Here is a 24,133-nt window from a genome sequence, read left to right as displayed (position 1 = left end):
CTTATCAACACCGTGTTTAAGGTCAAAACATGCTATAATGGGGAAATGATCAGTAATATAATATAGAATTATAAAAGAATTAAAAACCTGCACAGAATTAGCGAAAATGTTATCAAGGAGGGTGGCGGAATGATTTGTAACACGAGTTGGCTTCGAAATTAATGGCAAAAAAGAAGCTGACAAAAACATTTCAAGAAATTCTTGAGATGTATTATCATCATTCTTAATCAAATCAATGTTAAAATCACCCATTATGAAAAACTTTAATTCATTAAAAAGGGGCTTTTTAATAAGTTTGTTATACAATCCAAAAAATCTTTAGGACTTGAACGTGGGGGTCTATAAACAATGCCAATTATGATATCTTTACTTGGCGGAATAAAAATTTCCACAAACAGGGACTCTAAAATATCATTCATAATATTAGATTCATCACGAACACTAAATTCAAATTTTTGAGATAAATAAAACGCAACCCCCACCCGTCCTGTTCACTCTGTTATTAACAATAGACTCATAACCATTTAATGCATACGGCAAATTATCATCAGATGATAACCATGTTTCAGTTAAGCCCATTACTGAAATTTGATGTTTATTTTGATTATCTAATAATATCTGTGATTAAAAATGTTTATTAGTACTCTTTATATTTAAATGTAACATGGAAAATGTGCATTGTGAAAACCCCTTTGTAAAATCTTTGAATTGATTAACAGTGACATACTTAGGAGTTTGAGTTAAGTCATATTCAAAATCAAAATCATTATACAAATCTTTTGAAGATGAGTTAACACTGTTGGCAATATGATTATCAAAAAAGCAGACGAATGTGTCTTATTTCGACTAAATTCCGAAGGGAAGCGTCTGAACAAATCAAAGAGTTCATCATCAAGGGAATCAAATGCTGCATTGAGTCGATTAGCCACAAGGAGAGTCATAAATACTGAGTATATGAAGGCATGTCAACTGACGAGTTTGTAAAGGAATGAAATATGATGGCACAAGGGAAGCACTAACAACCCCGGGTTCACGGATAGTACAGCGAGTAGGCAAATTCACATAGAGATAGATTTCTGGCAACATAATCAAAAACATAGAATACATAAACAGCATAGGAAAAGTTCATAGAATACATGTACATAAACAACACAGGTAGAAAGCGGACACACAATTGGTCAAAGTCTGTTAAAAGAAAAAAAAAAAAACTTTGACTGGGCCAGTACAAAGCATGTAAACGGACATAGAGATAGCTCCGAAATTGGACAGATCTGCTGTTTGTAGGAAATAGTTATGAATATTATCAAAAAAATTATTGATTTGTAGGATGAAAAAAAAGACATCTGTATATACCTACTGTATATCCCACTCTCGCTCCTGATTCAACCCTCCTGGTGTTCAACGCACTGATTAAATTCTTATTGAATTCAACGCACTGACTGAATTCTTTTCCTATAGAAGTGTTAAACATCAGTTCTTCACAGCTGAATAACTTCAAATAGTTAGCCACATATACAGTACCAGGAATTGTGACGGTCATAACTGCGCTTGAACGACAAAACCATGAAAACTTGACAATTAAATGTACATAGGATACATACATGGAAAGTTTTGAGGCAATGATACCATCAACTCACACATTTGCCGTTGTTCGCGTATTCATATTGACTGATCACGAACTGTTTTGTTAAAATTAGCAAGACTTTAAATTCAAATCAAATTAATCAAAATTTAAGTTCACAAAGTGTTTATCTAGGCAAGTGGATGTATTTCATTGAAAGGTGATATTGCGCAACACAGCGGATTGAGGTTTGTGGTGTAAACTATTGTAAAGATCAGGTCAGAGTCAAGGCAATTTCTGTTGGAGCACGATTGCAACAAAGACTATTACATGTACGCTCAATAAGCGTAACTTGTGATAAAAACAATGTGACACACAAGGGCTTCTATGTCAACATCGTGATACTTTATTTGTACCATGTCTAGTGCTTGGTAATGTACATGTATACTATCCATGCAGGATTCTTCAACATTTAGTGCTGGATTACAACTGTTATCCAGAAACGAGGTGGTGAATATCCGTTTTACAACTCCTTTAAGAATGTACTGTTCTCGCATCATCATCTCTACTCTTTTCCTACATTTTAATTTCTTTACTTCTCATTATTTCTCTCTCTATATCATGTATTTATGCAGTTTGGGGTATTTTATTTCAGACATCGTGGATTCTTTTCACAATCACTTTTCACATCAATATTAATAACACTCAAGCTGCAGTCTTCCTGGAGTTTATGTTCGGACATTAAGTATGAGATTCAATTGATTTTGCAGAAGACCATGAAACACTGGTAACTATTTTGATTTTGCCGACTAGACTGTAGAATACAGCCGAAATAGGATTACTTTTTTTTCTTTTATTTTGGGGCCTTTTATTTAATAACACTGCATTGCAAAGTCAAGAAGGTGGTAATTAAATGGTAATATACAGTATAAACTCTCTTCAACTCAAAGTATCTTTATTACTGATTGATATTCACGATGTGGACGCTAGTGACCATACTGCTGACTCAATTTTCCGCCTATGTCCATGGGAAAGATATTGCTTTGCCATGTTGGGTAGGTTGACAGAACATAGTCACAGCCAGCTCCAAGTATGACTTCATTTCATACCACACCATCCAAAAGAATATCAACATAGATTATGTGATCTATGTTCCATACAAACAAATGGAACATATTGAAAAAAAAACCTCCCAATCAAACAATGCTTAACAGTTACATGGTTACAATTACGAATTTTGTGTTTGCCTTTTTATATTTTCAGCTTCTAACAATGTCTGTCACAAATTTACTAGGATTGTGTGTGTACAACAGGCCGTCATTTTTACATAATTAGAAGCCTTTGTATTATTATGAAGGAAAAAGTCACATCAGTGTTGAAATGAAAAGGACACACCCAAACACACACATACACACATACAAACACTCATGAACACACAAACTTGGGGGTAGAAAATAGTGAACCCAATAAAGTGATGTGCAATCTAGTCACTTGTATAGGATGGGCAGAGATGCTATACTGTGAGGTTAACAGACTGTTACTCATCCTAATCAGGTTAATTGCCAATGACTTCTTAAAACACAAGCAAATCAATGCTGTCATTATGTCTCACGACAGCGAAGAATGAAAGGGACATGGTAATAATGAAGCCATATCTTCTTGGAATGCATGTAGTGTAGGCATTTCTAATTTACAATCAAACAGTGTGAGTACAGATATTTGTTAGTGTAAACAATCCTCAGGGCGACCATGTTTCCATTCACACAGCACACTGATCATGGATAAAACAAAACTGCTTTTTATAACTTTGTCGAAACACACAAGACAGATTCTAAGAAAACTGAATATCCATGAGATATAAGTGTAAGGCGTCAGGACATATGCTCAACACAGATCTAAATGATAATATGATAGTGCACACATACATGTAATCTTTAACCCTCTGTGTGTTAGGTGATGTTCAATGTATGGGATGAACTGTTTGGATAACGAGATCTACAGCTATCACTAGATATCTCCTCTTCGTCTCACATGCAAACTATTATTTAGCTGATTTATTTCATTACATCATTCACCATTCTTATAGCCATTGGACCAGTTTGCATAGATATAAAACATCACTATATAGTCTTCAAAGCTAAACACAATCACCACTTTTGCATAAGTACAGTAGCTGGATATGGATGGAATTAAGTACTACATGTATGCTGATATAACTGGAACCACTTTTTGGTGTAAGTTATAATACAATTGCATACCAATGGTAGTCATTCTCCCTGTGAGTATACAGGACCATACTGCTATACTAAACACCTGTCACACCTGTGTTTGCCACAATGGAATTTTCCTGTACTGGCACTTGAGTCAAGACCCAGCTGGTGGCATGCATTTAAAAGGAATCCTTTACTTTGAAAATATTTCTTTCCATTACAGAAACTCTAATCTGAGGACTCATGGCTCATGTTTGCTCAAGGTGCTAATGATTTGCATGACCTCTCCGATGACCTCCTTCATCTCAGATGATGCCTCCACTGCCAGAGACTCCAGCAAGTCCAGTGAAAGCTGTGGAAAGCATGGGGATTCGAAAAAAAAAAAAGTAATGTTATTGTCAAATAATTCAGGGGGTGTTTTAGACCTTTTTTCAGAACTCTTGTGAAATGGTGCATTCTTCTAAAATTAGTTTGAGTTCAGAGGAGATGTGTTCATTCTATGAAATGTATTAGTCCAATAATTCTTCCAGTATAGAGGCCTACTGAGCCTCAATTCACTACGTACATATTGGTGTTGGTAGCAATGCATGTAACAAACTTTTATCAGACTAGCTGCTACTGATCCTTCTTCGCCCTGTTCCAAGAAGGCGTACATACACTTAATATTCATCATTGAGTATACAATGCGACTGTTAATATCACCCTGTTGTACTTGCCTGATCTCTGACTTCATGCAGGAGAGATAGGCTGCTGCCATCCAGAGTGAGTGACTGAATGAGTAGCAATGAATGCAGTCTGATTTCTTGGCTCGTCTCAGCTAGTAATTAAGAGACAGGAAAGCACAACTAGATTAGTATTACAGTCTCTCATTGACTACTTACAATAAGTACGCCCATGCACACACACACACACACACACACACAAACTTTTCCCCCAGTGGTATTTGTTCCATTATAATTCATAGAATATGAATACAATCATCTAGACTGTTCTTTCTGTACAATATAACAAGGTCTATTCACATGATTTTGAGGCAAATTAACCTGCCTTCCTATGCGCTATATATACACACACACACACCAACACACAAAACGCCATCAATAATTTTGTCGAATGCAATTAAGCGTCCTCTTGAGAACAAATTTCTGAATTACCCTGAATAAAATGATGAGAGAGCAAGAGAAGACAGAAACTTGAACTAAACTATGAAATCCCAAAGTTAGTATTGCAGTCTACATAAAAACTGCAACTTAAGAAATGCTGGTAGCTGACCGCAATCTTGTTGTAAGAAAATGATGCATTTCATGGCTGGTGTAATAAAAACAAAATTGTCTATACAGTCATCGTACCAGTCAGGGTGTCGCATTTGGTAACACAAATATTTTTCCAGACTCAGGGTAAAAAAAAAAAAAAAAAAAAAAAATGCACATATAGAATTACTGAGAAGATGGTATGAATGCACGAAATGTGAAACATGGGTTGATGTAAGTATCACCATAAAACTAGAAATGTCGCAGTGGCGACTGGTATGGCTCCACCATATTGCATGGTTCTCACAATAGGTCTATAGAGTATATGGGTGCTGACAATGGGAGGTGCATAACTGGGAAAAACATGGGAAAAATTGTGACATTTTAGCATTTTCACTTGACCTTTGTCCCAATAGCCAAAATCGTCCTTACAGAATCATTGTGCAGCAATGTATGTTTATACCTCGTTTTATCAAGTCTATGCATTAAGTAATCTTCAAGGTATGGGGAAAAAAACACACACAAATATAACATTGAATAGTGAATTTTAGGATCTTAACCTGACATTTGACCTTTTTTAAGCTACGCTGTCCACAAAACTCATAACTGGAAGGACAACTCCAAAATATATTGCTTCCAGTGGCTCTTTGTGGCAGAGGCATTAAAAGGGAAAGCTGTGCACAAACATATATGTATGGGCAACATCCAATCATAGTAGTCTAAACTAGGACAAACATGCAGAACATCAATTTTACACAAGTATCTAGACACACAGTGAGTAGGGCAAGGTGCTCACTAACTCTCCATCTCGCACTAACTCTTTCTCTCATGCCTTTCACTGTCTCAACCATGCTCTATAAAATGATTTTCTGAAGAAAAGTTTTCACCTAAACAGCAAAATGCTGGCTGAAAAATTAAATCCCTGCACTTATGAAAATAAAATCAAAATGTGCTTCAACATATCATGGTCTTTTGACAGCATCATTATAATCTCTGTTGCTACAAAAGTCTACAATGCACAGCTCATGTACGTTGGTTTACCATATGATCCTATATGTTAGAAGACTAAAATTTGATCCAAAGCCAGCTTTGCAAAAGAATTGAGGAGAAACTTTTAAATAGGAATGGCAAGAGTAGATATTCACTATCACCTTGTAGGAGCCATGCAAGAAGAGGGATGAGTCTTTTTGTTGAGATGAGGATGCCAAGTCCTTTCCGGTTGATGCTCAGGTTGTACAGGGCCATCAGGCTGAGACTATAGACGGAGCATATAGACATTGATGTCTTTTGTTCAACCCCTCGTATTAGAGTGGCAGAAAGTTAGTTACCCTGGGACAAGCCTTTATTAAGGTTAAATACATCTATGGGTAGAATTGGTCAGGATTGATAAACGTGTGTTAAATGGTACTAGATGTGTTTCATCTGCTGCCATTGTGTCACACTAGACCTTTGTGAATGGGCAGGTTATCAAGAGACAGCACAAGAGTCGTTAGCACTCCTGACATTATATTACTTATAGCTATTTCATTAATTTTAAAGCAATACAATGAGCTCTGCTAACGATCAAACAATAGAAATGAACCTGCAAGGTCAGAATATCTGCATGTCTTGGTTATGAATTGAATATGACTTTGTGCTGACCATAAACATAAGTATAAGTCTTTAGAAGACTTCAGAAGACAAATATATCACAAGATTTGCAAACATGGAATGATTTAAAAAGAAGCATGATTTGATGGTATGAAACACGAGACACAATCAAAAATTCTTATAATAATTACAAACTTTGTTGTAGATGACAGTACATCATATCTTTTTTCCTTTGCTTTTTTTTTTCAGTTCATCTTTGTGCGAGTACCATACTTGAATATCCGCTTTGGCAATACTTGATCTTTAATGAAGACTATATTTGTTTATTACTATAATTCTTTTACTGATATTACAGATGTTCCTTTGCTGCTGATCTCCATAAGAAAGAACCAATGTTTCATCTGTACATATCATTACATAGTTACATTGTACTTTACTTTGTTTATATGCAATTCTTATATTGTATACTTTTGTCAGAAATGAAATAAAATGAAATGAGTGAATTATGACAAACACCAACTGAGAAAAGAGGAACCAGCTGGGACTTAAACATGTCACTTACTGCCTTCAGGGCAGAGGAATGCTATCTGAACTGAAGCCAGTTCATGACAGTGACACGATGAAGTTGGAGCAAATATCCAAGGAATATTTCTTTCTTTTTATCTATTTACATCTCTCCTGGCTTTATTCATATTTTGTAGCCTTTGGGTATGTAAAGTACAAAATTAAGATGTTTTTGTGGTTTTTGAAAGAGAAAGAGAGAGAGACAGTATGTGTGTATGTATATGTGTGGTTATAGATGTTGCTGTTACCAGAAAAGGAACAGCTGTCATATATAATCTGTAAAATGTATACATACTGTACTTCCATACATAAGAGCACACTTACTCCTTCAACTTTTCCAGAGACTTTGAAGATGGAGTTGAGAGAAGGCTTGTAAAAGTCTGCACCATCTGACCACATATCCTGTTTGTAGCTAGGTACTCCCTGCCTTCAGCTGATGCTGCTACATCTGATTGTGAACAAACAAACAAGCAAACCAATGAGGGGAGATAATCACACTTTTGTGTCTTGTTTTTGGACTGGAAACATTCGGCTCTGGCTTTCTGAGCAAAATGGTTTTGCACTCCCTTTTTAGACAATGATATATGTAGGCTTGTGTGTACACACACACACACACACACACACACACATATATATATATATACATATATATATGTTTCCTACAAAGCTACATCATTTTGATGTTGATTTTTATTGATCAATGTGGATAAATTCCCAGACCTTCTTACCACCACTCTGGTGTTTATCAAACTTCTTCATTTCTCTGCTTAAAAATTCTGAGCAATTTTAAGCTTTTCATGACAGGAAAATCGACTGAACCACCTGAAATAATATGCTGACCTTGCAAAACTTATTTGTAATCTAGTTAGTGATATAGTGAACATTAAGTCTTTACTTTGAATTCATATTCCATGATCAATAACTTGACACAACAAGTAAAGTTACATTTGTCCAAAATAAAAACTTGCATAATGACAATGGTGACTGTATTGCATTCTCTTCAACAAATGTCTTACTTGTTATTGTTCCGACCAAAGCCAGCACAAACTGAAGTTCTTCACTCTGCTCAGAAGGAATATCCTCTACTTGGTATGTTGCAACAAAGCTGTCCAGTGTGTGGCAAACAACTGTCATGAAATTCTGCATCTGGGACTAGGGAAGATATATGACAGAAGTAATCCCGGATTTCTCTATTGACACTTGTAATTACTTGAAATTACTCTGTACCAGTTTTCCTCCTTCTATATAAAAAGAACAATACATGGGATATGTTAAAACAACAATGCATGGAACAGAGCCAATATAAAATTATTGCTTGGGTCAAGATAATCACACACTAGTATTCTAGCATGCAGTATATGAACAGCCTGCCCTTTATGTTATCATTAACCATATCCTCACATGATTCACTTGTTACAAAGTAGTGTGAAGCTGCTCACCCCTACAAGTAAGGCAGAGATGGTTCCTTCCAGCTGAGAAGCCTTCCAGAGCAGTGTGCAACAGACAGCACCCATCCCAGCACAGTAATCTGACTGCATGAACATCCGCTGGTTACACTGAGACAACTCTCCCTTCAGCGCTAGCTTCTCCTGACAATGATGGCCAAAAAACACTTTGTTTTCATTTATTCTGCTTCTTGAGTAAAAGCAAAACTGAATTACACTGCTTTAAAGAATTAAACAAAAAACTTAATTACAAGGGAACAAAACAAAACTAAATTACAAATTAACAAAAAAATGCAATCTCATATAATACTACTGCAATATCATCATGAAATATCTAGGTTTCCACAAATCATAAAAGGCAGCATATTTGATTCACCAAGCAGGACACTGTCATCATAGCATGGCCTGACTGAGCTGATGGCCTTGTAAGGATCAAAAAAGAAAGAAAGAGAAATTGAGAGAACCAATATAATACTGGAGTTTGATAGTTCAAATGTTGTATGTAGTGGTTTTTTTTTTTTATTGGGGGGGGGTTATGTTGGTTTTTTGGGGGGATGCTTTTTTCAGAGAAAAATGTAAAATCTTTCCTACTGAATGACTTTTTTTGTTGTTGTTTTGGGTGTTGTTGTTGTTGTTTTTTATATGTGAAGGTGGAGCACAGCACGATACGTGTAGATGCAGGCCTACTGCTTTGCACTGTTCCACTACAGTCATTCAGTAGGAAAGATTTTACATTTTTCTCTAAAAAAAACACCCCCCCAAAAACCCACTACAAACAACATTCCAAAGCAGTGCAAAGCAGTAGGCCTACATCTACACGTATCATACTGTGCTCCACCTTCACATATTAAACAAAAAAAAACACCTAAAACAACTAAATACTCTGTCCTTTGAACTTTAGTCATTCTTACAAGTAGTCAATTTTGTTTAAAAAATGCTTAGCATTTACATGTGTAAAGTACATTACATTCAAGAGAAGAAAACAACATTGTACATGCTGTCCATACTTTTCTACAATCGGCTGAATACTTATTGCTAATTATTCCAGATTTGACCTTGATCCTGACCCCCTGAACTTTGCTGCATCAAGCTGGAAACTGTCTCAGTGATTCTGTCTGGTACATTTAATGTTAATTTGTAAATATAATCTCTTTCATACTTTCTATGATATTGTTTCAGTGATTGAAAAATAGATATTTTTCCCCTTCGATTCAAGCATGTCATTTGTCTTTACCAATCAACAGCACATAGCTGGTCTCGTATTCTATATCTTTTATGAGGTTTTGTTCAAATTCCTAAAGACAACTAAATTCAACATGAACAAGGCAATATATTCTGAATCTGACTTAATAAGAAGTCCGTCTAACATAATTACCGTGGAGAAACAGAGCTTTTCAGTATTTGACACAGCCATAATTTTGTTAAAATCTCTTGTTAAACCAGTACATAAAATGACACTTAAACTTCAAACCACACAAACATCTTTCTATTTCTGCACAGTGCCTTGATTCCTTCAGAAATCACTGCCCTCACCTTTCTCTCCTGTTCATATTCAGCTCTCGCTGCATCATGTCTGGATTTCCAGTGCAGACTCTCCTTCTGCGCTTCAGCTGCTCTCTTTCTTTCACAATTTAATTCTGTGTATTTTGGGTAAAAATGCAAAAACAGACAGAAAATAAATGCAGTCTCTTACTTCACCATCATTATCATTGGTTTCCATCACATAGTGTTCACAACAAATTTACTGCTAGCAATGCAGACCTGAAATTAATCATCATTGTACTGTATTTCTGTTAAAACTACCAGAAACAGTGAAATAGGCAGTAATGCTGAAAATAAATCCATCTGTGGGGGAAAAACCAGCTTCATATCATTAATGTATCACTTCTGCAATTATTATAAGAGTAGGAAATTTGACAAGATAATCAATGATTTCTAATAAATTGATAATTTTGTGATGTCATCACAAAAATCACTCAGCAGTTATAAGTAACATTTCATGTCTTTTCTTACCCTGCTCTAGAGCATGGTTAGTTGCAAAAGCCATGTAAATGTCTTCATTGGTAACCCTTGGAAGATTTTCCTTCAGCTTTTGTAGTTGTCCCTGAAGGCTGGCCATTGCTGTTCTTTTGACCATTACAAATGAATTGTCATCTGACTGCAGATGGAGAGGAATAATAAAGTTTACAACTTAAATAACAATAAAAAAATGAGCAGTTCTCATGACAGAATAAAGCAATTCACAGAATTTTGAACAGGTTCTTCATAGTTGTTTACAACACGTTGGAAAATATCAAATCAAATTAACAGTGCTTCTTGGGGGCTGCATTCCTTTGAAGAGAACGGATTGCATCAAATGTATGACATCGTAACTATGCAAAAGAAGGGGGCCTTAAAACTTCATCACGCATTGGGTCTACAGTTGTATATAAAAGAAATAATTAAAATATGGCAACACTGAAATGCTTTGATTTAAAAAAAAAAATCATGGCTTTGGCCTCAAGAACCAAAGAGCACCATATGTTTCCACAATATTAAACTTTGGCCATACTCCATTTTTACATCTTCCCCTGATATGAACAAACTGATGATAAAAAAGATGTTGAAATACTGATAACAAGAAAGCCTGATGTTGCATACTGTCCTACCAATTAAACCCATGAGGGTAGGATATAAATCATAGGCCCTATATCATTTTAGGAATCCAGGGGTTTACAAAGTCTTGTTTTCTACTAGTAGTAGTACTACAGTCTTGACAGATTAAAAACATGCTGACCCTTTCTGGCTCGTTACCAGTCGTAGCTTATGCCAATGTGAGTGTTGACAGATCTCAGGCTCGGGAATTTTGTGCTGTTGAGATGCATGCAAGGAAAGGAGTCAAAGCCGAGGCCTGAAAGAAACTCTGGAAAGGTTTCACTTTCAGTTTCTCAAGTCATGCATTTTCTTATTTTCTCCCACAAAATCACTTACATTCAAGATATTTCATATGCTACTTAGCAATAACACAAGAGGGCAGAAAACATTTCTAAAGTCCAGGATTGCAATAAATAAGTTCTCCAGTAGGCCTGCCGCCTAGATCGAGTGGAAGTGGCAGTTTAATTCTTATCAAGCCATGTCTCATGTATTTCTTAAGTTAATCAAGCCATGTTTCTTACCACGTGGTGTCCTTGACCACGACCTTGTGTCTCAGATTCAATTTCATGCTTCAGTGATGTCCATTCCTCTGCAACATGTGAGAAGCTTTTCTTCACAAGATTCAGAAGGCTGTGCTGCAGTCAGTACAGACAATGTACGGTAACGTTACACTTTAACAGGAGGAATCGCCCCAAAATGAATGAAAAACATAAAAAAGTACAACCAAATTGGATCCATTGTCATTCATTGACAATTAACTTTACTAATTGAATGGATAGCCCTATGTTAGGCCCTGTCCTAACCGCACCAGCGACCCCAACCCCTACTTCCTACTTGTACTGGTTACAGCGCCCCGCGCCGGCCGGGATTAGCCTCTACCCTACCGTTAGCTACTATCACGACGTAGGCCTAACAATATTTGTTAGCCCTAGGGCCCAGCAGTGTAGTGGGATCTACCATTATAGGCACACCTAGTCCACAGATCTTTACGTTAGAATATTGAAGATCTAAAATTATATTAATATATGAGACCCTTAAAAAAATGTATCTAAACTTTAATTGCATATGAGACCCGGGTAACCGCACCGGCAACAAGCTGTTATGTTACATCGCCCTGGGGTTAGGTAGGCATACCGGTACTTGTAACGTTACCGGGTTCCAAATTGTGCAACTTCCACGCGTAAATAGCACAACCACAATTGATTTACATACTAGAGTCTATATTCCATGTAACCTGTTTAGTGTTTGCAGAACCAGAAAAGGAAAAGGAAATAGAAAGATAACAGTATTAACACGTTAAAAGGTGCGATGATATCATAAAATCAATATCTAACACACACAAACGTCGTGGACGTGGTAGGGTGTATAAAAACTCACAATCTGCTGGACATCCATAACGAGATAGATGGTTGGTTAGGCGTGATTTTTCTTTAGACTGTAGACGTGACACATCGACTTATCAGTGCCAACGCATGCCGTTTGTTGCGCCGGCGGCAGACACAGACACGCCTTGCGCAGCGGCGCCGCTGGTGCATGCATAAAGCGCAGCATATACTAGCATGCATGACTCGACAGAGAGCGCATGCGCATCAACGGTTGAAAAATTATGATATGCCATTGGTTTCTCTTTTCAATTTTATCAAGTGTTTTCATAATCCACCTCACTTTGCTATCAAAATTTACAGAAAAAAAATCGTACCTCATTTTAATTTGATTAATGCCTGTTTGGCAAAGTCTTCAACATTTTTATTCTTATAGGTCTATGAGAGTAACGACATTATTGAATTCACACACACAAAACCATAATTACAGTTAATCTAACAAAATGTAATAAATTGACTTTTGTGAAACATCCCCCCTCGGCGGCGCCGGAGTACTAGTAACAAGTGAGTTTTCCACCCCCTCCCTCCCCGCCCGGGCGCCCCCCTCTCCCCCCCCCCCCCCCCCCCAATAAAAAGAAAGAAAGGGGGGGGGGAGGTGACTTTGGAACATGATTTTTACAAAAGAACCATCCTTACCGCGGGAGCACTGTAAGGCGTTAGGCCTACAGGCCTATTTGTAAAGATCATGTTCCAAAGCTGCATTTTGAGAGCACTTTTACAGTACAAACATTAACTTAAACATCGTTATTTACAAATAAAAGATCGGGATTGGTTGCCTGAAAAGAAAAAGGAAAATGGAACACCCCCTGCTTTTTAATGACAAGACTTTGAATGGTGCGCTTCTAAGTTGTCCTCCCGGCTACCCCATAGCGGCGAGAGAGCGAAGTAGGCCTACTAGTAAGCGACTGAGCGTGGGAGGGTGTGGGATGGGGGCTCTCCCCTCTAAGGGTAAGGACTTTTAGTGAAACTGAAGTGTTTTAATGGACAAGTCGCATTTTGAGCACTTTTAGAGAAGAAATACTAACATTCTTATTCAATGAGTAAAAGATCAGGAATGTCGTTGCTTGTAGAATAGAAAAATGAGAATGAAACACTTTTTGTTCTTGATTAGTGAAAAATGTTGTCTTTGTGTAACGATATGGAACCATAGGGGTCTAGTACTGTCCCGATTCATCAGATCGGGAAAGAGTGACAATTAAGCGTAGGCCGACATGGATGATTTGATAGGAAGTATCCTTCGTAGGGCAGCATGGTTGTGACGACGGAGAAAAAAAAAACCCTTTTTTTTTTCTTTTGCAAGATTGGCAAGAAATTTTGAGAATTTTCCAAATTTGTATCCAAAGGCAAGCGGGAAGATCGTAATGGCAAAATAAATACTACGGTACATCGGGATGAACGTATCATAGCAAGGTCTTTTAAACTAAAGTAACTTAAGCCGCTGGAAAGAAAAGTAAATGAAAGAACAACTTTTCTGCTGTAACACCGTCCTTCCTATATGCGCTCTAAAAACGCTCTCTGCACGTTGCATTCTCGCTCTATCACATACCTACGTTGTTTCGTTGTCAGTTACGCTGTTTGACTGTTACAACTGCGCTGTTCCTGCGCTTACACTTTGCGTTCCAATCCCGCACTCGCCGCTCAATATAAACTCGATCACCTTCGCCGATTGTTTCGCTGTCGACCAAAGATTCATGATCTGCCAACAACCGGTTCAAGAGAGGTACAAATATCGGCTAGGAGGATGAAGAAGTTCTTGCTACACTGAAGACTTGTCGAGGCTGATGAAGTAGCAGATAAAACAGAAACAGAATATCAGGGAGGTTAAAAAGCTGAGGGGAAGAAATACCAAAGCAGATACCTAAATACCCAATTACAGACTATAACAAGTAATAATGTTAACCGAATGAGCAAGATGGGTTGAAGATATATTTGTCAAATCTATTTTATGTCATATTATACGATTACATTTTGTACCACATTAAGCCGTCTTTGGTTAATTGGAAAATGGCAGTCAAAAACGAGGTTTATAGGCACATCGGACCCTTTATAGCTCTCTGGACAGGCAAAGAGCGTGACTACTTTGCTCAGAGGTCCCAGAGTGACAATTGCGATTAATACAAAAAAGACATCAATAGGTCATATTCCTTCGTACATATTTATAATACCCTTTGGATTACACTATCTGCCATCAACTTTATTGTTTTATTTTGTCTGATGCTGTGCTGTGTGCATCACGGTATGTGTGTGTGTGTGTGTGTGTGTGTGTGTGTGGTCGAGCACTTTATCATTGCATCATCTTTTGTACAATGTAGGCTGGCAGGTTGTGTACTTTTTTCTGTCTTTGAATCACGGTTCATTTTGAATTTCTTTTAAAAAAATACCCATATGAGAAGGTAAAAGTTTCAGTCGCACTTGTGTGATAATTTGAAAAACATATCAAGTGATGCAGGTAAAGCTACCAAATGAAACAACTGAAATTGAGAGAAAGAGACACAAACAATTTCATACATTTCGTGTTTCCACAATTGCTGCGTCCAGTGAGTGTTGTATCGCGATCTTAGCACGCCATCAAATTACCGTGTCACGACCTACCATTAAGATGTAAATATCCATGTCCACAGTAGTCAAGTAACAGCAAACATGGCTCCCACTTACCTTTTCATAAGCACTTTGGGCCCCCCACTTTTTCCTTCTTTTTTTTACCCCGGAAGTGCGTAAGTGGCACTAGTAAGAAATAGATAAAACCTTGAAGTGTGAACCCGGAAGTGGAACCCTACAGAACTACAGAAGTTGAATTGAAGAACTTTTTTGTTGTTTTTGGTTTTTTCCTTGTTAGCTGATGAAACCTGGAAGTGGCACCAGAAATCGGAAAAGCCCCCCACTTCCCACTTTTGAAAATGTGGCGCCGGCCATGGTACAGTTGTGGGAAGACCACTGGAATGCAGACATATGCCTCCAGCTGCTGACACCGTTATCATTGCTTGTCAACTCAGGAGAAACCACAGGGCTTTTTACACTTGCAAATGTTTGCTTAGTCCCGTACCAACGGAGGGGCTAAGGGGGGGGGGGGGGGGGGGGGCTGGGGGCCTTAGCCCCACCGTTGGTACCGGACTTTCCTTAGCCCACTTTCTGTTTACATTTGTTTTTGCGAAAGTGGGCTAGCCCCACCGATAATCCCGTAGTCCAGGCTAGAAGGCACCCAACCTTGTTTTTTTGATATATACAATGTTTTTTGATGGTTTCTTGTCAATTCGAGGGTGCTGATTCCAAATCCGATTGATGCCACTCTCGTAACCTTGAGCATTTTCGGCAAAATGCAAAAATCCAAAATGGCCGCCAGATATGCTAATTCATCCATGATAAACACAATAATGTGCATTATATGACCAATTATTCCACCAAACTTTGTACATTTCTGTTCCTAGAGTTACTCCATCTGCATTTGCAAGCGAATTTTCATTTCATATAGGTTCATTTAGCATTTAAAGCTAATTTTTTTATTCAAAATGGCCGCCATTCCTATGCTTATGTACTATATGAATGGCAAAACATATGCATGGAAATATAGAACAAATTTACTGTATTTCCAGTCCCGTACCTACGCTATCATAAAGTGTTGCATGTGCAATATGTTGGGTGTCACTTACAATATATAGGGGGCCTACATGTATGAGCATTTAATATTCATAAACCTTACGATCTTGAATACAATTTCTTATATATTTCATTTTGTCTCAACAAAAGTCTCAACAATATAAGTTCACTGAACGTCTCGCAAGGAATCAATATACCATCATATTCTACATGCCGGCTGAATATACAAATGTAATACTAACACAATATATTAAGGAGCCTAGATACATGGTATTTATCAAATAATGTTGAAAATTGAGGGGAAGCTAGAAAGCAAAGCTTGTATTATGCATTCCCCTAAAACCGTATTAACAAAGTACAGAAAAATCCTATACAGTAAGTGCAAAGATACATGGTTGCAGACAAAAACACATCGGACATTAATGACACAACTAAAACCCCTTTATATTGTAGATTTTTTTTTTCCAGCAAGGGGTTGGGGCGGGGGGGGGGGGGAGGGAGCAGTCCTGAGGCGAGTTCGAAATGGATCATAACCTCCATCACTTTGATATGATTTAATTTAGAAATGCCGCCTTGATATTATCGAGCAAACCTGATTTTCTTCTTGAATCAAAACAACAACAAAATCTGTTGAAGGCATAAACGAAACTGTCCTAATGCAATACCATACAAACTGTTCATTAAACATCAACCAAGGAGCAATGTAAGATACCTCTTTCAGTTCTATCACAGTTCCCAGGTGTTGATAATATACACTTTGACATCATGATCTCATTCAGTCTTGGCTTAAAACTAAAACTGTCATTTTTATTATCTTTAAAGAACCCTTTAATTGTATGTTTAGCAGCAGGTGACATCAGCCCTAAATTTGCAGAATTCTCAGGCTAAAGATGCATATTAGTCCTGCAATTGTTTTAATTGCAACCACATCTGGTGATGTTCAGCACTTCCTCAGGGGTCAGAGGGTGATTATTTGCTATAGAAACAGGGTGAAGACATGAAGACTTGCTTGATCACCACCCGTTGAAGTCCTGTGGCTTTGTTGCCAGGCCAGAGACAGTGTTGTAGGTAACTTGGGTGGTATCAGAGATGACATCAGACCAGCATCTGTACCAACCTGTTTTGGGGTCAAAGCTTTCAAGTTACAGTAGGGAAATCTAGGCTTGTGGGATTTCAGGCGCATTGATGGCAGGTTGTTCAAGGGGGCATTTCATGAAGTGTTTTGTCAGATCTTTTCTTTTTGACAAATTATTATAAGCTATTAAATCCTTGCATCTGATTGGCTGAGAGCACATTTGTCAGACAAATTTGTCAGACAAAACGCTTCATGAAATGCCCCCCCCCCCCCCCCCCATGCTATCGTGTTTGGAAGGTCAGGGTATGCGTTGACGGCACTGGTGACACTTGCCATCCTTTCCTTCCAGTGTGAGGGAGAGTGATCGAATGCCAGTGAAGGAGGGTGGACTTCCTTAGCCTATGCTTGGAAGGCTTACCACAGAGGGCTACCTTAAACATAGCGTTGGCAAGATGGTTACTAAGATGGAAGGCATGGGTCTGATGATAATCTAATAAAGGTTGGGGCAAAGTCTCCAGAAGATGAAGTACTCCACTATTGTCTTGAGATGGGTCAGTACTCGGCTCATGTCATCCAAGGACTTTCTATGAGACGTAAAGGCAAGATCATCTGCAAACTTCCTCCGTGAAGTGAATGTAATGTCACCACATATCTGTTAAAAAGACCTCTAGTGGAGTTAGTTTACAGCCACCATTAAGGAGGCCATCATTCAGAGTCCTAACACAGCTCGTCTGGTTACCGAGAGCAATCCTGAATCTGCAAATGCTGAAGATTAAAGACAAGCAGTGTGAAGTTGTTATAACACTGCTTTCAGAATGAGGCAGCACTGTACAGATCTCAGAGTCTCCCTCGACATCATAGGCCTATACTCAAACACATTCACTCCGAAAAAACGGTGGTAAAATTCATCTACCATATATAATTCATCTGGGTTAATATTAAAACTTTGGGGCATTGTTTTCATTTCAGAGATTTGACAACAGGAAGTGAGGTGGTCCCTTTTTCCACTTTCCCCTGCCTCATGTTCTTTCTCGGATGAGGGGACTGAAAAGTTTGTATAATATCGCTTTTAGATAATGTAGAACAGGACAGTTAATTGGAAATTTCATTTGTGTCATCATCTAGGATTCAGTCTTTTAATTCAGTAAATCAGAATGAATATTTTGATGTTGAACATCTCAAGGGAAGTAAGTACACTGCAAAAAGTCCGGTGTTAAATAGTGAACACCGGGCTGGTGTTAAATTTTCGGTGCTCATTTATGGTGTTAAATTAACACCTCCGGGTGTCATTTCCAAATTTTAAACTGTTTTTTGAAGAGTTTCTTAGTAATTCGCACCTTAGCCGGTGATAGGACATTTACTGTGTCTGCTTCAAAGCACTGGAACAATTTACCACTTACCGTTAGACAGTCTCCATCAGTCAGTGTGTTCAAAAAAGCCTTGAAAACACATCTTTTCAGTAGCAACTAGTTCGTAGCTGTATATATAACATTTATCCAATTATACATACTGTCGTACATGTTTTGAATTGATTGTAAGCGCTTTGGGCCTTGTGGGAAAAGCGCACTATAAATAATAGTAATAGTAATAGTAACTGCACTTCTTGTTGATTTTTAGTTTAAACAAGGCGATCAAGAATTTTACATTAAAATACTAGATTTTTGAAAAAATGTGAAAATAAATTTACACCAAAGTAACACCAGCTGGTGTGGTCCCTTATTGAAGCTGGACGGGTGTTAAACCATTGATATTAACACCAACAAATATCAAATCAACACCATGTGGTGTCATTTTTGAATTAACACCAGTACAGTGTCAAAATAACACCAGGTACAGTGTCAAATTAACACCACGAAGTGTCAGCTGAACACATTTCAACACCATCACAGTGCATTTTTAACACCTGTGGGTGTGGTCCTCTATTGAAGTTTGATCGGTGTTAGATTTAACACCCGTGGTGTTAAATCTAACACCGATGTTTTTACAGTGTATCAAATGTTAATATCTAATAATTCCTGATAAACGATCTTGATGTTGGCGTCAATTCAAGTTTTGGTGGATTTTTCCAAATACCCAGAGAAAAATTCTGATTGAGGTAGCAAATTTGGATATTTGCATCAAAAAATAAAGCAGCCTTTGTTAGTAACAACCTTCTGATTTATAATCAGCACACAAATTGGTAAACAGTGTACCTGAGTGACAGGAAAAAAAAAAGAAAATGTGTTTATTTCACACGCTCTGCCGTTCATATTGTGCAGGGGTATATGAGTGGCATCTATTTTGAAGTTTTGTATTAAGAAGAATAATAATAAGCCTAAAAACAATAAACTTTCTGTTTGTTTGCTTGTTTGTTTGCTTGTTTTGGTAGTGGCACTCATCAGATTTGCATTGCACATGCAAAACTTGGTAAAAGCGTAGGTATGTGACTGAAAATTCGTCTTCTATTTCTATGCATATTTTTTGCCATTCATATAGTACATGAGTATAGGAGTGGCGGCCATTTTGAATTGGAAATAAGCTTAAAATACTAAATGTACCTCTTCAAATGAAAAATTTCTTGCATGTGCAAGTAGAATTACTCTAGGAACAAAAATTTAAAAAAATTTGATGGAATAATTTGTCATAAAATTGACATAACTGGGATTATCATGGCCAAATTAGCATATCTGGCGGCCATTTTGGATTTTTGCGTTTTGCCGAAAATGCTCAAGGTTACGCGAGTGGCATCAATCGGATTTGGAATCAGCACCCTCGAATTGACAAGAAACCATCAAAAAACATTGTATATATCAAAAAACAAGGTTAGGTGCACTTTCTATGGAGCCTAGCCTGGACTATAGTATCTGGCCCTGCAAAATAGCAGGGTTAGCACCGCAATTGCGGTGCCAAGCAAGCGAGTGTACACAGAACGGAGACAAAGTCCGACCCCCCACTGACCAATCAGAAACGAGGTAATCAAGTGCTGCCGGTGCGTGCGTGTACTTGTACAGTGCACAGCGTAATCATGAGTATTCATGTGGTTTGGAAAGTATGGGGCTAAGAAATACGAGTGTAAAAAGGTCAGTTTTCTCCTTATCCAAGGACAAGTGCTTAGTACGGGACTTATTGGCGAGTGTAAAAAGCTGAAAAAAAAATTGGTACGGGACTAACGATAGTCAAAGTACGGGGTTAAGAAACACAAGTGTAATAAGGGCTCAAGATTGCTACTTACAATAACAAGTACAGGCATCAATCAGGAAACCACTCAACAGAGAGTAATCTCACTAGAAACATATGAAAGATGACATATCTTTAGAATATCAGTTATATAGTTTACAATGACTTATCTCACATGCACGGCATTTTATGAATTTCATTTTCTAGCTTGGAGGATGCACATTTTCATCCTATTATGTTACAGTGAAATTGTATCACACATATCCTTGAACAGTTCAGAAGTAGGTGTGTGTGTGTGTGTGTGTGTGTGTGTGCACGTGTTTTTATGGAGCATGATGACCAGTCACTGCGGTCATTCTCTTTTTCCAATATTCATTTCACTGATTTCTTTTGTTGCTTAACCTGCAATATAAAGAACTCTACATAGGTGTTTATCATGTCAACAATAGTTTTAACATCCACACATAGGAATTCATTTTACCATTTGACCTTGAAATTCTGTATCACACACAATTTGTACAAAGATTTATGTGAAACATTTCAATAGCTGAAATTACCACACGATAAAAAACTCTTCACAGACATAAAAGCATGAAAGAATGACTATTATCAGCAAGTCTATTTATTGGTATTCCTGTATCAATAAAATTAAGACAATCACAATAATATAATCCCCAAAAACAAACTGATTTGGGGGACAAACCCATAGGAACAAAACCTGTTTGCATTCAGGTTTGATCAATATGATTCCTTCTCTGCAATCTATCGTACAGGATACTTCAAAACAGTAAAATATAAAATTGGGGGAGAGATTAAAATATTGGCAAATGATATGTAAAATTCAAAGAGCTTGGCAAATAGCTCCAAATCTCTCTAAGGCATATCTATGTCATAGCAACCACACAGAAACACATGCTATCAAATATAACCATCATACCTGTTCCTCTTCAAGCTCATTGCTCAAAAACACAGTATGCAGACAATGCAGGTGTATACAATTTCTGCAAAAACAAGAATGCCAAGTGCAGAAATGGAAGCAAATTCACTGCTGAAACCTTGTTTAGAGCTGATGTTGCATGCAGGCCTTCAGCATGCACTGAGATGATCAAAAACAACATTGACAAGATACAGGCTTGTTATAACAACAGAAAAAATAAGTCCTCATCTAATCTAGTGATTCATTCTACTAGAAAATTACAGGAATAAGTTTTACAGAGCACACAGAAACTACCTTGCAGTATTATTAACAATATTTGCTCTTTATAGTTTATAGATATATACATATATATACAACATATATATATATACACATACATATAGTTGTACATATCTGTGTGGTACAAACAAAGGGGGTTTGGAACAGTGGACTTGAAGCCCCAAAACATAACACAGTGAACAACACTATCTGCATTTAATGCCAATGCCATATTTAGCCATCTACCATTAAACTTGTCTACTGTTCTGATAAATGGCAAGTGACAAATGCAAACTGAAAATTCTGCTGACATTAATTAATTTGCAAGCTTACACAGTAAGCATGACCACAACAAGACATGTTCATGTGGTAGTCAACATATCCATGATAATGTGTGCAGTTTTCACCAATTTTAAAATGTTCATACTAAATATTCATGACTGCAATACATTATCAGGGAAATATTCATATACAATGTATTCATATCTACGATGAATTAATATGTTACTATGGGATTTGTAGCATGCAGTAAAATACTATAGAGCCAACCAACACAGAGCAAGAGGTAATGATTTTAACTAAGTCTTAAATAAAACGTTTGAATGTATCTCTTCAACAATGCAAATGATATTCTAAGCTTTGCAATACTTTAGAGGTACTTGATGAACACATGATCATTGGATGCCAAGGAAATATGGTCGCATGCACCTAAATTATGCATGCGAGAAAGGATACATCAGCACATTACAGTATCCTTTATTGCTTGCTTGCTGTTCACATGGCTAGGGTATGATCATGAGGCTTCAACACTCTTGACACACAATTCACATATCTGTTCATCATCAGTAGAAAGGCTACACATCACGACAAGGCGTAGAACCAAACACAATCAAAGCATTGGGTTTGGGGGAAAACTCAGATAGTAATGCCTAGTGGTGAAACATTGTGATACCTGAAAATGAAGCACTGAAATCATAAATATAATCCTATCTGTTCACATTGAGGTACATTGATTGTCTGTACATATAGGAAAGGACATTTATGGGTCTTGCTTTTCTTACTGGGATAATTAGCCCTCAGGGAGAAGGTTTTGCATTCTTATCTTAAATTTAAAACCTCCAAAGACAAGCAGGAAGTATGCCAGTTAAAACCTGAATCAAATAGATGTACATAAGATTACTTACATAACTATACAAATTTGCAAATAAGAAGTCATCCTACAGGCTGTTGAAATCTGCCATATGACACTTCCCATTTGCTTCACACTGAAATCTACCAAAATATATCTGTGTAGTTTGCATCACATAATAATAATAATAATAATAATAATAATAATAATAATAATAATTGTAATAATGGTAATAATAAATAACACTTAAATAACACTGAATACTGATGTTTCTAAGTGCATTAATGTGGAAAAATATTGAATTAAAATAATAATAATAATAATAAACTGTGCTTGTATAGCGCATATCACATTCAGGGAGAAGTCTCTATGCACTTTAAGAATGAAACAATACAAGTAAAGGAAGTAAGGTGAAAATGGGACAGGTAAGTAAACAATAGAAAATTAAGATTAAGCTGACACTGAGAAACACCGATGGCCATGAGCCTTATCATTGCAGAAATAAATATGTTTTCAACATTCTTCTAAATGAATCAATTGTGTCAGCATCTTTGATTTTATCAGGTAGACTATTCCATAATTCTGCTGACGCTACAGCAAATGTTCGTGCTCCATAAAATTTGGTGACAGTCTGGGGACAAACTAAGAGAGACTTGGATTTTGAGCGAAGATTTCTAGTCGGATGATACCTTTGGATGAGGTCTTGGAGATATGTGGGACCCAGACCCTGTAAGCATAGGAAAGTCAGCGACAGTATTTTGTATTGCACACGGACCTTTATTGGTAGCCAGTGCAATTCACGTAAAATAGGAGTGATGTGGTCATGCTTTTGAGCATGTGTCACCAATCTCGCAGCAGAGTTTTGTATTCTCTGAAGCTTGTTTATTTGCATGTCAGGAAGACCATACAGAATACTATTACAAAAATCAATACGTGACATCACATGAGCGTGAACAAGTCTCTCTACTGATTTCCGGTTTAAGTACTGTCGTATTGTCCCAATTTTATGGAGTGCGAAGGATGCAGCTTTACAAGTATCATTTATGTAAGAATTCAGCGTAAGATGTTTGTCGAGTCTGACACCTAGATTTCTAGCAGAGTCGGCAATTGTATTAACAACTCCTTCATCCAGTGTAACAGATTCAAGTTGATTACGTTGTCTAAATCTACTGGTAAAATGAAGAACCTCAGTTTTATCTGCATTAAGTTTGAGACAATTGTGAATAGACCAATGCCTGATATCTGAAATGCAAGCCTGTAGCTTCTGAATGGCATCATTTTGCCTACCACCTTCAATAAATACATAAACTTGAGTATCGTCAGCATACATCATACAGTTCAAATTGTG

The 24,133-nt window shown here is 37.2% G+C and overlaps 1 protein-coding gene across 1 annotated transcript; it reads right to left on the bottom strand.

Annotated features, from left to right (window-relative positions):
* Nucleotides 1-4,012: 4,012 nt before the first annotated feature.
* Nucleotides 4,013-12,649, bottom strand: LOC139730474 (heat shock factor 2-binding protein-like). The gene is made up of 10 exons (XM_071641314.1): nucleotides 12,632-12,649; nucleotides 11,776-11,889; nucleotides 10,634-10,778; nucleotides 10,154-10,257; nucleotides 8,615-8,764; nucleotides 8,192-8,327; nucleotides 7,500-7,623; nucleotides 6,173-6,276; nucleotides 4,488-4,588; nucleotides 4,013-4,123 (listed from the first exon to the last, which is right to left on the bottom strand). The coding sequence occupies exons 1-10, from the start codon at nucleotides 12,647-12,649 to the stop codon at nucleotides 4,013-4,015; spliced, it is 1,107 nt and encodes a 368-aa protein (XP_071497415.1).
* Nucleotides 12,650-24,133: the final 11,484 nt, after the last annotated feature.

The sequence above is a fragment of the Diadema antillarum genome, unplaced genomic scaffold (assembly GCF_040938485.1).
Source record: "Diadema antillarum isolate AM-2024a unplaced genomic scaffold, OU_Dant_1.0 seq00000315_RagTag, whole genome shotgun sequence".
In the NCBI taxonomy this organism is placed as follows: Eukaryota; Metazoa; Echinodermata; class Echinoidea; order Diadematoida; family Diadematidae; genus Diadema; species Diadema antillarum.
Note: the sequence above shows the minus strand (reverse complement) of the source record. Positions and strands in the feature narration are given on the sequence as shown.